The 16,154-nt window shown below is 31.5% G+C and overlaps 1 protein-coding gene and 1 long non-coding RNA gene across 3 annotated transcripts; both read left to right on the forward strand.

Moving 5' to 3' along the window:
* The first annotated feature begins 9,216 nt into the window (after positions 1-9,216).
* LOC150027614 (uncharacterized) lies at positions 9,217-10,405 on the forward strand. Its single transcript, XM_090302952.1, has 3 exons — positions 9,217-9,684; positions 9,799-9,931; positions 10,371-10,405. The coding sequence occupies exons 1-3, from the start codon at positions 9,217-9,219 to the stop codon at positions 10,403-10,405; spliced, it is 636 nt and encodes a 211-aa protein (XP_090159078.1).
* Positions 10,406-11,295: 890 nt separating this feature from the next.
* Positions 11,296-12,305, forward strand: LOC137834519 (uncharacterized). 2 transcript variants are annotated; one of them, XR_011084911.2, is made up of 3 exons: positions 11,296-11,455; positions 11,635-11,719; positions 12,129-12,305. It is a non-coding gene; the product is annotated as an uncharacterized LOC137834519 (long non-coding RNA). The 2 variants fall into 2 exon arrangements; XR_016521115.1 differs by lacking the exon at positions 12,129-12,305 and adding an exon at positions 11,803-12,113.
* Positions 12,306-16,154: the final 3,849 nt, after the last annotated feature.

Below are 16,154 nucleotides of genomic sequence, written 5' to 3' on the forward strand. Positions count from 1 at the left end.
ATATACTCAATCTATGAATGATCATTCCTTGTTCATTAATTCTTCTAAAGGATCTTTTACAACATTATTGGTATATCTGGATGATAAAATATTGGCAGAAAATGATAAAGAAGAGATTGCTCGAATCAAACAAGCCTTGAATCAGACATTCAAGATTAAAGATCTTGGGAATTTAAGATATTTTCTTGGTCTAGAAGTAACAAGAAGTAAGACATGTATAATGGTAAATCAAAGGAAATATGCATTGGAATTATTAACAGATGCAGGTCTTTCAGCCTACAAACCTGCACTCACTCTTATTGATAATCATGAGAAATTCTCTTCTACTGGAAGTGTTCCTTTCACAGATATACAAGCCTACAAAAGATTGATTGGAAGGCTTATGTATCTCACTAATACCCGACCTGACATAACATTTTATGTGCAACAACTTTCTCAGTTTATTGCTAAACCTACAATTGGTCACTATAATGCAACGATTAGAATTCTCATATATATCAAAGGGGCTTCAAGTCTTGGTCTATTTTTCTCCTCCACTACTTTTGTTCATCTCAAAGCCTTTTGTGATAGTGATTGGGGCACCTGCCGTGATTCAAGACAATCAGTGACTGGTTTTAGTGTGTATCTTGGGAATTCTCTCATATATTGGAAATCAAAGAAGCAAGGAACAATATCAAAGAGTTCTTGTGAAGCTTAATACAGGGCAATGGCCACTGTTACATTGAAATTTAATGGCTAACTTATCTTTTTCAAGATTTCAAAGTTCCTTTTGAGCAACCACCTCTTTTATACTGTGACAATGACTCAGCAAGATACATTGCGGAAAATCCAGTATTTCATGAGCGTACAAAACATATAAAAATAGATTGTCTCGTGGTCAGGAAAAATTAAAGAAGGGTCTCATCCATTTGCTTCCCATTTCCACCACAGAACAACTGGTTGATATTTATACCAAATCTTTTAAGTCCTCAATCTTTTAAGAATATTTTTTTCAAGCTGGGTCTCATCAATATTTGCTCCCCAGCTTGTGGCAGGGTATTAAAGGACACGAATACCAGAGTTATATAAGGATCCTAATATTAATTGGGAGTCTTTTCTAATTATCAGTTGTTTCTCTTTATAGAGGAGAATAATTGAGTGTCTTTTCTAATTATCAGTTGTTTCTCTGATACCATATTATGAAATAGAACAAAGATGAATAAAAGAGAACAAAGATGAACAAAAGAGCAAAAGGGAGGTAAAGGATATGAGAATATGAATATCTCTTTTTTCTTGTTATTAAAATCAAAACAAATGGTCTGAATATATACAAGTAGTACACTCATTCTAGGTTTAACTAAAGAGGAAATGAATCAATAATTAAATACTAGAATCATAACACACAAAGACCAAATAAAAGGTTATTCACCTCTATAAAGAGAAACAACTGATAATTAGAAAAGACACCCAATTATTCTACTCTATAAAGAGAAACAACTGATAATTAGAAAAGACTCCCAATTAATATTAGGATCCTTCTATAACTCTGGTATCCGTATCCTTTAATAATGATTTTAATATGTAAAGAGCATGGATGGGTAAATAATACTTCATTAATATAAAAGATTTAAGGAGCGTAATTAAGTTTGTGAGTTTTAATCTTTTAAAGGAAAGTAACAAAGACCTTGGAGGTGACATAGATGTTAGCATTAATAGCGGAGGAAGAGAAGAGTCATGCCTACAAAAAAGTGTCTCCTGTAGCTTTAACTCGGCATGGTTCGAGAGACATGACAGCACTAAGCGGGCTTAAATGGACCATGATTCTTTTTACCTGTGAGGACTATGAGGGGCCCAGACAGTATTTATTCTTGTTGGTGAATGACTGATGTGTCCGTAATCTTTCTTCTATCTCTTTCCTTTATTGTTGTCACTTGGTCGGCTAGGGGTACCTCAATGTTCTGTTTCAAGTGTGCTATAGTGGGATCTGAAAAACGTATCTTCCTCCTTTGTCTAGCCCCCATTTATACAAGTATCATTCCTCTTTCTCCGTTATCGTTGAGGATATTCTCCTTGATTCATTTAATGTTAATGATTCTTACTAATCACACTTCATAGCTACTAATGACAACTGTTACCTATTTAATGCTAGTGGTAACTACTAGTAATAATATTGATTTAATGTGTTCTTTATGTTGTTATGTTACCTTGGTCGGCCGATCCTTGGTCGTTCCGTACCGACCGGTACACCTGCCCCCAGACTCAGAGAGAGTAATTTCTGAAGAGTTGAAAATAACTGGTTGAGTTCCCTAAGTAAGACGTGACCGTTGATAGCATTTAATGCTTGACAGAGAGACAAATTTTGAGGGGAAACCACCAATAATGTGTTTAGGTCTAACCTATTCCACTTTCTTGTAGTAGGAAGCATTGGCAACTTTTGTCCATTACCTATCAAACCTATCCCACTTGACTCACAACTCATAATGCTCAAATCTTCTATCATTTGTTCACTACTTTGACTCATCAATGTAATCACTCCCTCCACCACTGCAACCTCTCCATCCACTACATTCTCTGCTATCAATCCCTCCACATTGTTGCTGAAAACTCTCTTCAAATTCTCAAAGTCCTCTCGGATGACCTCGTTGTCATATCGATTAAACACATGTGAGCTTCCACCACTAAGCAAAACCATAAGTGGGAAAAAGGGAGCAACTTTGACGAGTATTGAAGTCAAGCACGACAATTATAGAAGTGAAGTTGCAGGTCCCTTATGGCAACATCCTTCTTCTTCAATAGTTGCTAAGGCATTATCTTATACCAACCAAAGGATTGTTACGTTGAGGGAACCAAAATGTATGGCTACGTGAGGTATAGTAGTGATAGTCCACTTCTTTTAGCTATCATATACAGGTATCCTTCTAAGGCTATGATATAACACCCACAAAACCATACTTTATGAGAAGAAATTGAAGTTTTCTTTCTTTCCTATGTACCAAAAAAGAAAAAAAAAATTGAAGGTGCTTTTAACTTTGAATGGGGAGGCACAAGAAACTGCAAACTCTTTTATAACATGGATTTAAAGTCTCCATATACGTGTGGAATCCACTCTAAGACCAGTATAAAACTTAAAAAGTGACAGGTGACACGAAACATTCTTGTCCTATCCAATCATACTCAGCAATATATTCCATATTTTGGAAGGTTTGCAACCTAGGGTTCTATTGAAAATAATAAGACTAGCTTCCCTTACCTGAGTTTGAGTAGGTGCTCACTAAGAGCTCTACCAAAGACTTCAAGAGCAATTTAACCTGCACCATAGAGTCCTGATAAAAAATCTAACTATACCACTAAGACTCTGAGCTAACAAAGACTAATCCTAAAGCTAAAAGGGACACATGCATAAACTTAGATCGAAACATATCTACAAGTTCAAAATTTAACTCAAAGAGAAGAGTAAAATTGAACTTACTCTATCAGAGATTCGAATCGGACAATCTTGTAATCTTCTTCGTTGTCAGGAGTCTAATGACCGACTCTGATCATCAAACTGATGAGCGATAAGGTTAGAATCTTAGAGAGAAGGGAGAGGAAAGGAAAATGAAACTTCTAGAGAGATGGTGGTTCTTTTAAAATGAAACTTGAATAACTTAATTTTTTATTTATATGTTCTTTTCATTTTAATAATAAAATATTCAGGTGTAATTTAAATATACCACTTCTACTATAAAGTAATTTTCTAGATCCTTACATTTTGTAGGTACCATCGAAACTTAGAGTTTACAAGGATGAGAAGGAGAAACACGAAAGAGAGTTGTGAAGTCATTTCTAAAAAGAAGGAAATAGTGGAAGACCAACCGACTGACAAGGAAGACGATTGTTCTCTTGATTAGAATTCTGTTTCAGAACAAGTATCATTGATAAAAAAAATAATCACTTCAAACATTAGCAATAAAAATCACCATACATATCATTTGGAAAAAAAATAGTTCGCATTCACCCAAAAAAATTCCCGCAAATAAAACTTAACTGATACAGAGACGACTGAAGTAACAATGATCTAAAAAAAATCCTAACAATGTAAATAAACAAATATTCACATTAACAAGAAAAAACCCTAATAGACATTAATTAAAAAGTAGTTTTCCAAATGTTGTTCAAGAAAATCTTAACTAAATTTGATAAAAAATAATAATAACTCTGACCTATGTTATAAAAGAATAACTCCGATTGATATGGTTGGGAAAAACTCTAACGAACCGCAATTAAAAATAATCTCGAAACATGTAAATTTAAAAAAAAATTGAGAAAAAAATATTGTTAATGTTGACTAATGACTAAGAAAATTCTGAGTGACATTGGTTGATAAATAATTTTGTCTTAACATTAAGAATAAAATAATCTTGAGATCAACCAAAAATTAAATACTATCGACTTTAATCTATAAGTAAATTTCAGTAATATTTATAAAGAAAATATTGAGATTGTGACACTCAAACTTTGATTAAGCCAAAAAAAAAAATGATTTTAGTGGAGCCAATAATATCCTCCCAAGCAAAGCTGGGTTGAGGAGAGAATATGAGGAGAACATAGATGGATTTTATAATATGAAAACTTTCAAAATTCTATTTTTTAAATGAAATTTAAAATTCTTTAATTTTAAAAATTTAGATAAAATGTTACTTTGTGTTTGGAAAAGGGATTTTAGAAATTCTAAGAAATTTAAAACCCATTATATTTTAATTACTTACAATTAATTTTTCTTCATGTTCTAAAAGTATGTAGAGCAACTGAAATATTCTACATTTCAATTTTCTTTTTTGAATAAATTAATTGAATTTCATTTTTAAGATAAATTTTTATTTTAAAAAATAAAGTTTAAAAATTAAATTTTACAATTTAAATATTCAAATAGTATTCAATAATTCAAATTTTTAATATTTAAAAACTTAAAAATGTAAATGAATTTTTATATCAATATTCATCATTTTCATAAAAAAAATAATATTATTTACTAATTAGTTATTTAATAAGAAGAAGAATAAGAAAACCATTTAGTTATAAATGCGCAATATCATATAAAAATTATCAATACGGTGAAGATGACAACCCAATATTGGGTACGGATCTATAGGCTGCTTTGGAATTCTGGAAGCCCTATGCCCTTTTCGTGATAACTTTAAAAGCTTCTAACTTAATAGAAATTTTAAAGAAATATTATACGATATCAATTTAAAAATTATTTTTTAATAATTTAAATATTAATAGTTTTCAGTTTATAAAATATTATTTAATTTAAAATTAATAAAATAATTAATTTTTTAAAAAATTAATAAAATAATTATTTTTTAAAATTATTAAAATAATTATTTTTTAAAATTAATAAAATAATTACTTTTTTAAAATTAATTTATATTTAATAATTTTTTTAGTGTATGATTGAATCAAGTTAATAATGTTTAAGAAAAGTTATATAAACTATTTTTTTCTCCAAGTCATAGAAGAAAATTGGTTTAAAATATTCATCAACTTTATCAATAAATAATGTATATACAAAAATGTCTGCTTACCTTTAATATAAACTCTCTTTCCAATCTTGTTTCTTTAATCCACGGTGCTTAAGTTAAATAACTATAGAATTGAATTTATTCAAAAAAGGAAGTGTACGTAGGTTAACTACACTTGTAGATTCTAAAGTTTTGCGTAGATAAAAAAAAAAAAGTATAAAATATGTAATATTCCTAAAATTTTATCCATATATATCAAAAGTTTTAAAAACAAACAAAACATTCAAATTAAAACTATCACATCCTCCAGTTGTTCACTTAGGAGTTCTATTAGCTGCAATCTCATCTGCTCCCGTGTACAACACAATCATCACAAATAAAAAACAAACACAAACAAATAACAGGGTAAGCTAGCTATAACGAAATTTTCTATATAATTTAAATTTCAAATTAATACACAAAATTCATAAATTCTCATACAATTTCTCAAACATTTCACATAACCATCAAGTGTCTATCAACAACTTCAATATTCATCTTTCTCATGTCAGTCATCTACGGACTCACAACCCATAGACACTTAACTCTACTTCCGAAAGACTCGTGCGTTGACTTAGACTCAGAGATCTGCACCTGTCATACTATCTCACTGTGAAATTCACACAGCTATGCACATAAATAATCTCAATATCATCTATTTCCTAGTATGACATGGTTAATTCATATAGCAGGTCAAGTTAATTATCTTTCAAACAACTTACCCATTCATATGAACCTCCTTCGACTCTCACCACCTGAATAATTTCATCTATATGATTCCCTTATCTCAGGAGAGTCAGGATATCTCCTTCTAGACGAATCCCTAGTAAATGCACATCCTATACAATGTTAACACGGTATTTTCTTTCCTGAAAATACTATGTTTTGATTAAAATTCATATTATGACTCTCACAATATCCAAATCACACAATCAAATCATACCAAAGTTTAGAATTTCCAAATCACACAACAATTCATTCACTAATCATATAAATATTTTAAACTTTTCTAAGCAATTCAATTATATCTAAAATATCACTTAAACACAAATATATGCTGTCTAAATCAATCATCATCTAAACTCAAACAACCACTTCTCATCAAATTTCTCATTTAAGTAATTCAACAAAATATTCACAAACAGTTCAACTCATTTATATTATCATTCAAACATTTTAAATTTTCAAACACAAACAATTTCAACAACTTATTCACCTTAAAATCAATATAAAATATTCAAAATTAACCATTTCAATCAATATATTACTTTACTCTTCAAAAGAGACAATCCTGCAAGCATAAATTTGAACTAGTGACCACGTCACCTCCACATCCAGATCTTCTAACCTAGGGTTCTATATAAAATATAAAAACTAGCTTCCCTTACCTGGACTTGAGCAGATGCTCACTAAGAGCTCCAACCCACCAAAAGCTCAAGGGTAACCTAACCCGCACCACAAAGTCCTGATCACAAATCTAATTATATCACTAGGATCCTGATCTAACATAAACTAATTTTGAAGATAAAAACCTCACATGCAAACTTAAACTAAAAGGCACCCTAACCAGATCAAAACTAACTCAAAGGAAAATGAGCCAAAAATGAACTTACTCTATCTAAGATTCTGATTGGGCAATCTCGTAGAGTTCACTGCCAGGAGTCCAATGGCAGACTCCGATCGTCAAACTGATGAGCGAAGAGATCAGAATCTTAGAGAGAAGGGAGAGAAAAGGAAAAGGGGAACAAAAATGAACTTACTCTATCAAAGATTCTAATCGGACAGTCTTTTAGATCTCGCTGCCAGGAGTCTAATGGTGGACTCTGATCGTCAAACAGATGAGCGAGGAGATCAGAATCTTAGAGAGAAGGGAGAGGAAAGGAAAATGAAACTTCTAGAGAGATGGTGGTTCTTTTAAAATGAAACCTGAATAACTAATTTTATATTTATATAGCTTTTTTCACTTTAATAATAAAATATTTAGGTGTCATTTTAATTGTACAATTTCTACTCTAAGACTATTTTTCTCGATCCTTATAAAATCAAATTCAGATATATTTTATGGTATAATGTAGAGGAAGTTTTTATGGAGTTAGGGTGAAAGAAGGTATAGTGTAGAGGAATTTTTGTGGGATTGGGGTGAAAGATTGTATGGACTACTTGGGATAAGGTTTGTATGTCTCGGGAAGCGGGTTGTCTTGATATTATAAATGTTAGGTTGTTTAATTTGGCCTTATTGGAAAAATGGATTTGGCGCCTAAATTTGGACAAGAGTGGTTGTGGAGGGAGATCATTGAGTCTAAGTATGGAGGATGGAGAAATCTGAATGAACAACGGGTCAAAAATAGCAAAGTTTCATTGTGATGGAGAGATATTATGAAGGTCAGGAAGTCCGAGAAGTGGGGAGTGGGGAGGGAAGTTTGAAGATCGTTTCAATTGGAAGGTTGGAAACACGAAAAATATTTTGTTATGGGGGACAATTGGGTAGGTTCCGAAGTCTTGAAAAGTAGATTCCCAAGGCTCTTTTCTTTATCGGTCTCTAAGGAGGCGAATCTATTTAATCGTGAAGATTGGGTTAATGGTGTCTAGGTGTGGAATTTAATTTGGAGTTGGAAGGTGGATCAAGTAAGTTAGTTTTTTGAAGAGATTTCTAGTAAGAGGCTCGAGTTGGAGACTGTGGACATTTGGGTTGGTTTATTAAGGGGATAGGGAGTTCAGGAAAATATGCGGATGTACAATTTCTTCTAGAAGATTAAGTATCTTCCTTAAGCTCAGAGGGTGATTGAAAACAAGATTGCTTCAAAGGTAAATCTGCAAAGACGAGGAGTTGGGGTCGAGAGCAACCTTTGCTGCTTGTGTAGGGTATTAGAGGAGTCAACAAGTCATTTGTTCTTTGGATGCAGAGTAGCTTGGCTAGTGTGGAATCTCTGTTATGATTGGTTAGGAGTGAGTTAGTTGATTCTCTTGTTTTTGAATCACATTTCGAACAATTCAAAATTCTTGGTGTGTCTACTTCAGTTAATCTAATTATGCGTAATGTTTGGATCGCATTTGTTAATGAGATCTGGAGACACATGAATAATTGCTTATTTAAAGGAGGAGTGGTGGATCATTCTAATGTTTTTTCCCTGACACAGGTTAAGGTTTAGTCTTGGATCCTCTTCAAAGATACAATCAATGAGTTTCTCGTTCTCTGACCGGTGTCTAGAACCCTTGGTATGCTTGTATTCAATTTAAAATTACTATTAGAGTGGCGAGATTGGCCCTTGATCTTACTATTGTATTTAGTTGGTAGTGTAGGGATATGCAATAGACATATCTTTTAGAATGTTGTTTGAGTATGGAGAAATGTACTTTGTTTTTATATATCTAACTCTGTATGAGAGTTAAACCAACCCTTAAATGGTCCTATTTAATTATTTGTTTCTTGCTGATAAAAATAAAACTATAATATATTATCGTAAATAACTTATTAATTAAATAAAATAAAAACTTAATCTTGACACATATTAAGTATCAGTTTTAGAAAATATAGAATACTGAACTAGCCCTAAAGTGATAAAGACTCGGAAGTCTTGTCATACAATAAAGGAAGGAAAAAGATTGTTAAGAAGAGCATATTGTCACTTCAAACTTTTGAGTTTTTCTCCCCAAATGGATCTCCTGGATTAAAGCTTGTTTGGAATCAGCGTCGATGTCAATACTCGTAAACGGGAGTCCTACTAAGGAATTTTTTCCGAAGAAGGGGTTGAGACAAGGTGATCCGTTAGCTCCTTTCTTGTTTCTTATAGTGGCTGAAGGGTTAGCTGGAGTATCTAGGACTGCGATTGAGAAAGACTTGATTGAGAGCTTGGAGATTGAGAATAAATCAGTAAAACTGAATATGCTCCAGTATGCTGATGACACTTTGTTCTTTTGTAAGGCAAAGAGCAAAAGTGTATTTAATATAAAGGTTATGTTGAATTGTTTTGAGTTGGCATCTAGTTTGAAGGTGAATTTCTCCAAGAGTAGAATTGGTGGGATTGGGGTGAAGCAGACGGAAATTATTCACTTTGCGACTATCCTAAATTGTGAGGTGATGAGAACTCCTTTCAAATATTTGGGGATGCATGTAGGGGGTTGTCATAAGAGGAGTGAGTTTTGGGATGAAGTGGTTAACAAGGTAAAGAAAAGGCTAGGCAGGTAGAAAGGAAGATGTATCTCGATGGCGGGGAGGATATTCTTAATTAAGTCTGTCTTGTCTTCAATACCTTTGTTCTATTTGTCTATGTTCAAGATACCGTCTAATGTGTTAAAGAAGATTGTGCATCTGCAAAGGGATTTTTTGTGGGGTTGGGGGTCAAATGGAAGGAAGGTTGCATGGATGGCATGGGATAAGATTTGTAAATCCAAGGATGCAGGAGGGCTCGGTATTATCAATATCAGGCAATTTAATTTGGCTTTATTGGGAAAATGGATTTGGCGCCTAAAAACGGAAACGGGGGGGGGGGGGGGGGGGGGGGGTTGTGGAGGGATGTATTAGATTCTAAGTACGGAGGTTGGAGAGGTTTGAAGGAGCAACGAGATATTAATAAGGAATGGGAAGGGAAGTTTGAATGGGCAACGTGTGGATTGCGTTGATTAGTGAAATTTGGAGGCATAGGAACAACTGTTTATTTAAAGGTGGAGTGGTTGACCACATTGAGGTGTTCTCTTTGGCACAAATTAAGGCTTGGTCCTGAATCTCTTCAAAGGTACCGTCAGCTAATTTCTCATTCTCTAATTGGTGTCTTGAACCTTCGGTTTGTATGCATTCAATTTAGTTTTGATATGAGGATTGATCCTTGTTAATCTTTGTTATTTTGATAGAGATGGGTTTGACTGTAGGAGGTTTTGTTGGCTGATTTGTAGTTAGAAAGGTAATTTGTGAACATCATTTTACTGTATAAGGGTTGGATCACCTCTGAAGTGATCCCTTTTAATTTCATTGCTATTTACTGATAAAAAAAATCGTTTCACAACTTCTTATAATAATATAATAATATTTTAAGTTAGAAAATAAAATAAAATAAATATAATTAAAATATTAAATTATTAAATAGATGTATTTCCTGTTTGGGTGGAGTTTAAAAATGATTTGTTCACTAAAGTATTTTATTTGAAAATTACGATTTTAAGTAAAAGAAATTAAAAAAATGAATAAATCGTATGTGAATGTCACTTCAAACTTTTGAGTTTTTCTCCCCAATACATATTTCACTTTAAAATCGTATTAATGTAACATGACTTACATATTTTAGTAAATTTTTTTATCTAAAATCGTAATTTTTTAGAAAAATACACTATTTGCTGCAAATACCTTAAAAAAATATCATCACCCCTTCTTTTTATAGTGTGGGTTAATGTAATAGCAAAGAAAAATAATTTTTTGACACGCTCCACTTTACACTTCATTAAATATTAATATTTTTATTTTTTTTATTTTTTAGTTTTGAAAATTATTTTAATATTTTATATTTTATTTATATTTTCATTAAAGAGATTTTTTTATTTTTTTTATATAAATAATATTTTGTAGTGAGTATAAAGTGGAGCAGATGTGAATTTCAATTTACATTACAAAATATCATTATTCAATATCAATTTACAGCAAATTGTTTAAAAGAAGTATTTTTTTAAGTCTGAGAACTTCACCCAAACTAGCCCACTTTCTGCCCCAAGTAAAAAGTTAGACATTTATAAGGCAATAAATTCTCATTTTCTTCACTGTATTCCACTCATGAGACCTCTACAAATAGGTAGTGATCCTCTATTAGTTCACTCAACACCATTTAAGTTGGTACGAAAATGCTGCTGTGTCTCTGTTGGTGACGCAGTTGTGAATGTGATCCTCTCACCCAGTCACTCATCCATCACCTCCAATAATTTTGGCTCTTGCCCGGCTAACTTTTAAGGTATTCTAATACTTTCTGTTACATCTTCTGATCTCCAAATACTTTATTACGTTTGTGCAATGCTTACTCCAACTGAAAAAGTTGACATAAACACAGACACACATACGAACCCTTCTTGGTTTGGGTAACCCTGCATGAAGTTCTGATTTGACACCATACTTGTTGACATGTTGCTGCAGAAAAAACTTGGATTTATCTCTTCGATCCCTTCAACTAAGCTTCCGGCCAGCTTTCACCCAGTCTTTCAATAAATTTAAAATTTTGGTTTGTCTATAATCCCACACTGTATTCCCTTTATTGTCACCAGAAACTTTTACATTTCTCCATAAGCTTTGTTTTTGTATCAGGTACAAGGGTACACCAGCCGTTAATACTAGAAAATATCAAACACCTTTTAACAAGAACTGAAGTTATCATCTCTACAAGCTGTCATAGAACCTGCCATCTCTACAAGCTTTTCAGTCACTCAAATAAAGAGAGTTGAAAAGTCTTTCAACTTCACCATCACCACACATTTTATATCATTTCTAAAACTTATATCATTTCTTTGAATTAAGACCAAACAACTTCAAATAAAACAACACTCACAATTTTTCTTTAAAAAATTTCATTATTACTTGATGAAAATAAATTGTTTCCAAGGACTGACTTAGAGGAAAAATTGCTTTGGTAGGAAAAGGTTCAACATCATGTGCAAAAGAAAGAAAGAAGAGTCGGAAATGAGGCAGAAAAGCAGGCCAACATCGCCGGAGCTTTCTTCGTCATCGTCATCTTCTTCGGTATCATATTCACCAAAGATGCCAGTAGAGGAGGAAGAGAAGGTGGATGGTGCAAATGCTCCGGAAGCAAAGGCCATGGATCTGGTTGGTTGTCCTCGATGCTTCATGTACGTGATGTTATCAGAGAAGGATCCAAAGTGCCCTAAGTGCAATAGCACAGTTTTTCTTGAGTTTTTCAAACATGAAAACATCAAGACAGACAACTGAGTTTTTCCACATGGACTGAAGTTAATTCTAATAAACTAAGGAAAAAAAAAGAGTGGTTCTAGGATGTTTATTTAATTATGCTTAGTTAAAATGTTATGGATGATATCCTGGTGAGGGTTACGTAGATAGAGTTTTTGAGGAAGATAGTGACACAGCTCCTTTGCTACTTCACCAGGAACGGTAGAAAGTTCTTCTTCCTAAGGGGAATATAATTTGGGTTCATCCCTTCAACATATGCTCCTCATTTGTTTTGTAGTTTCTTCATGGTGAACGCTGCTTCTATTGGTTTTATGTTTTTAGGGGCTTTTGTTTGTAGTAATCATTAAATAAATCCTAAATAACTATATATCATATTAGGAAATAGTTTTAAAAACTAATTCAACCTTATATATTATTCTTATTTTTCTATCTTATTTTACTTGGTATCTTCAACCAAAATCCATTAGAGTTATAAAAAGATATAATTTCGAAACAGGAATATATTAAAGTTATAAAAAAATATACTTTATAAACAAGAATGATATTATAGGTTCCTAAATTTTCTTATCAATTCAAATATTTTTTAATTAATGTATTGAAAATGGAAAAACGTTTGAAACTGCTACGAATACCACTTTAATTTTAAAAAAAATATTTACAAAGCCAATAATTCCACTATAATTAACTTAAATACATTATTTAACACGTATATATAACACTAGTTTAGCATGATTTATTTTATATTGATTAGTTTAAACTTTCACATCGGTAGAAGTATAAAGTGGGAAGCTTCTAACATCATTTCACATCCAATTTAAAAAATAAACACAGTACAGTATTTATATTGTCAACTAATATAGTACGTCTTTAGTTTTCTCAAAATAATAATAAGGGGTCCATTCTATAAATATTTTGTCTACAATTAATATAGAAAATAGACAAACTACATTTTAGTTGTGACTATAATAATTACACAAATTCTTCTGTATAATATATACTACTTCGTTTAACTAATGTAGTATAGAATCTTAATGTTTTTAGATCACTTCATTATTCATCATTGCATGACACGGATATAGTCTGAACGATCTTATACTAGGCTTTTGGCATGATCGTAAACACAAAACTGTCCAATAACTTTGTCAGAGAAAATTTAATTTTCCACACCCAATTACACTAAAAAATAAATTATTAAATAAAAATAAATTTTAAATAAAAAAATAATTAATTGTTATTGTTATTAAATTAAAAATTATTTTAGAAATTAAAAAAATATTAATAATAAATAATTTTTAAATTGATATCTAATTAGTTATCAATATTTTAACTATCAATTATTTAAATTCTAAATTTGATAATTAGTTAGATACTAATTTATAAATTATTTATCAATAATATAAATTAACTTACTTTGTTAGTTTTAAAAATATATTTAATTTAATTATTATAATAATTAATTATTTTTTAGTTCTAAAATTAATTTTACTTTAATAATTTTGTTGTAATGTTATGATAGAGACTTTCTTTTATATATATAGTGATTTAATCCCAAATATTATTTTTAAATTAGTTATTATAAAAGATAATAAGCTTATATATATAATAAAAAGATCAATATATAATTTACTGATGTTACACATTTTCTTCTATTTTTTTTCTCTGTTCACCAAATATTATGTGAGGGATTTACGTTTTTTTAAAATTTGTTTACTAAAAAAACACTACTAAAAATTATTAAATAAATTTAATAAAATTTAAATTAATTTTTATTATTAATAAATAATTTTTAAATTAATATTTAAATAAATTTTAATTATTATTTTTAATTTTTAAAATAATATTTAATTTAATCAGTATAATTATTAATTATTATTTTAAAAATTGTTTTTTATTTAATAAATTCTTATAATGATATTCCCGACTATGTTGTTTAGACTTCAAATTTAACAAAATAACTGAAAAAAAATCAACTTATAATTATATTAATACTTTAAATTTATAAATTCAACTTATAATTATATTAATATTGTAAATTTATATATATATATATATATATATATATATATATTGAAGTAAGTTGTAAAATAATTAGTTTATATTTTAAGATTGTCAAAATATCAATTTTTTTTATATTTTGATTATTATTTTTATTTTACTTTTCAATGCAACAGTCAAATAAGAAAGCCATTAATTAAGCAATGGCGGAAAGGAAAGGACGAGAGTTATGGTGTCCTCACGTGTCTTCCTGGCAAAATTGTTACCAGTTGCATGCACCAGAAAAACTGCAGTCTCTGTAAGAAGAGACAAGACTGTTACTCTCAGTCACACTTATGATTTTATTTGGCATAATAAGTTGGACGAAAATAAATTAATATAAAATGTACAAAGAAAATAAAGTAAAAATTTAAAATAATTATTTGAAAAATAAAATATAAAATAAAAAATAATAATACAAATGTGTAAAAAATAAATAATAGATTTTAACATTTCTTTCTTTTTACACCAAATATATTTTACATTGGAAAGGAAAGAAATCAAAAGAAAGAAAATAAGACGGAAAAAAAATTTAGCTATAATTGATATAAAGAGTATTCAAATAAAATAAAAGGTATATTTAGTTAATGTATTTTATTATTTTTTATATAATAAATTTTATTTAATTATTATTTTAATATAGTTTTCATGAAAATATTTTTAAAAGAGAGACTCTAGCATCATCCTAACTTGATCAATAATTTTGGTCATAATATATTTGTTTTTTTCAATTTTATTTATTCTTAGATTATTTAATAATAATTAATGTAATTTTAATTTATAATTATGATAGATATCATACTTGTACCGCCCTGGTAGTCGGAAATGATGACGTGGCATCAAGCTAATGTATAGGCGTGTTGATGGGACGCCTGGTTGGCAGAAGGGAAGGAAGTCGGGGGGCTCGTGTAGTCGCCAGTTATTAAGTTGGCGTGCTCCGATCTCCAGCACACCAGAACCGGCGGTCACCAGGTTGAAGATGAAGTCGCCAGATGTAAACCCAGGCGACCAAGTGATTAGAGATCGCCGAAACAAGCACATCGCCGAAGATGAAGGTGGTGCAGATCATGAAGGCGGCCGGCGAGACCACAGGGAAGGTGTGTACGAGGGCACCCGAACTCGCCATCCAGAAGAGATCACGCTCCAAGGCAACTATGCACTGAGTAGTATCATGCATAAGTAACTTAGCCAAAAGAGAGTCAGAAGCAGCGCCCAAGTCAAGGATGCTCCAGATGATGGCACGTGTACAGCTGGATGCGAGCCACGTGTCCAGATGTGTAACTGCCAGGAGAGAGAAAGTGTCCAGGTATATAAGAGTTTCCCAACGAACTTCTGAGGTACGCACGTTCAGATTGTCTTCTTTACGCTTGCGAGTTTTGAGTATACTGAGAGAGAACATTGCACGGTTCCTTGAGAGTTCTTGAGTGTTACTCTTAGTAATTGGTGGTTCAGTCGCTGACTTGGGCGTCAAAGCGTGATCGGCCGCAGCGGCGCCGTTCTGTTCTTTTGCAGGTTCTTGAGGTGGATCGCGGTGAAGGACGGAGGTTGACGCGACGCACACGTCGATCCAAGTTTGACGAGGCAAAGCTCCAGCGTTCTGGTCAACAGGCAGGATCATCAGGCGCCCACCGTGGGGCCGTGTAAAACTTGTTCCCATCCACAACGTGAGTTCTTGGAGGTTTTTGCAGTTTTCTGTGTGA

This window comes from Phaseolus vulgaris, chromosome 5, assembly GCF_051622355.1.
Source record: "Phaseolus vulgaris cultivar YP4 chromosome 5, ASM5162235v1, whole genome shotgun sequence".
NCBI lineage: Eukaryota > Viridiplantae > Streptophyta > Magnoliopsida > Fabales > Fabaceae > Phaseolus > Phaseolus vulgaris.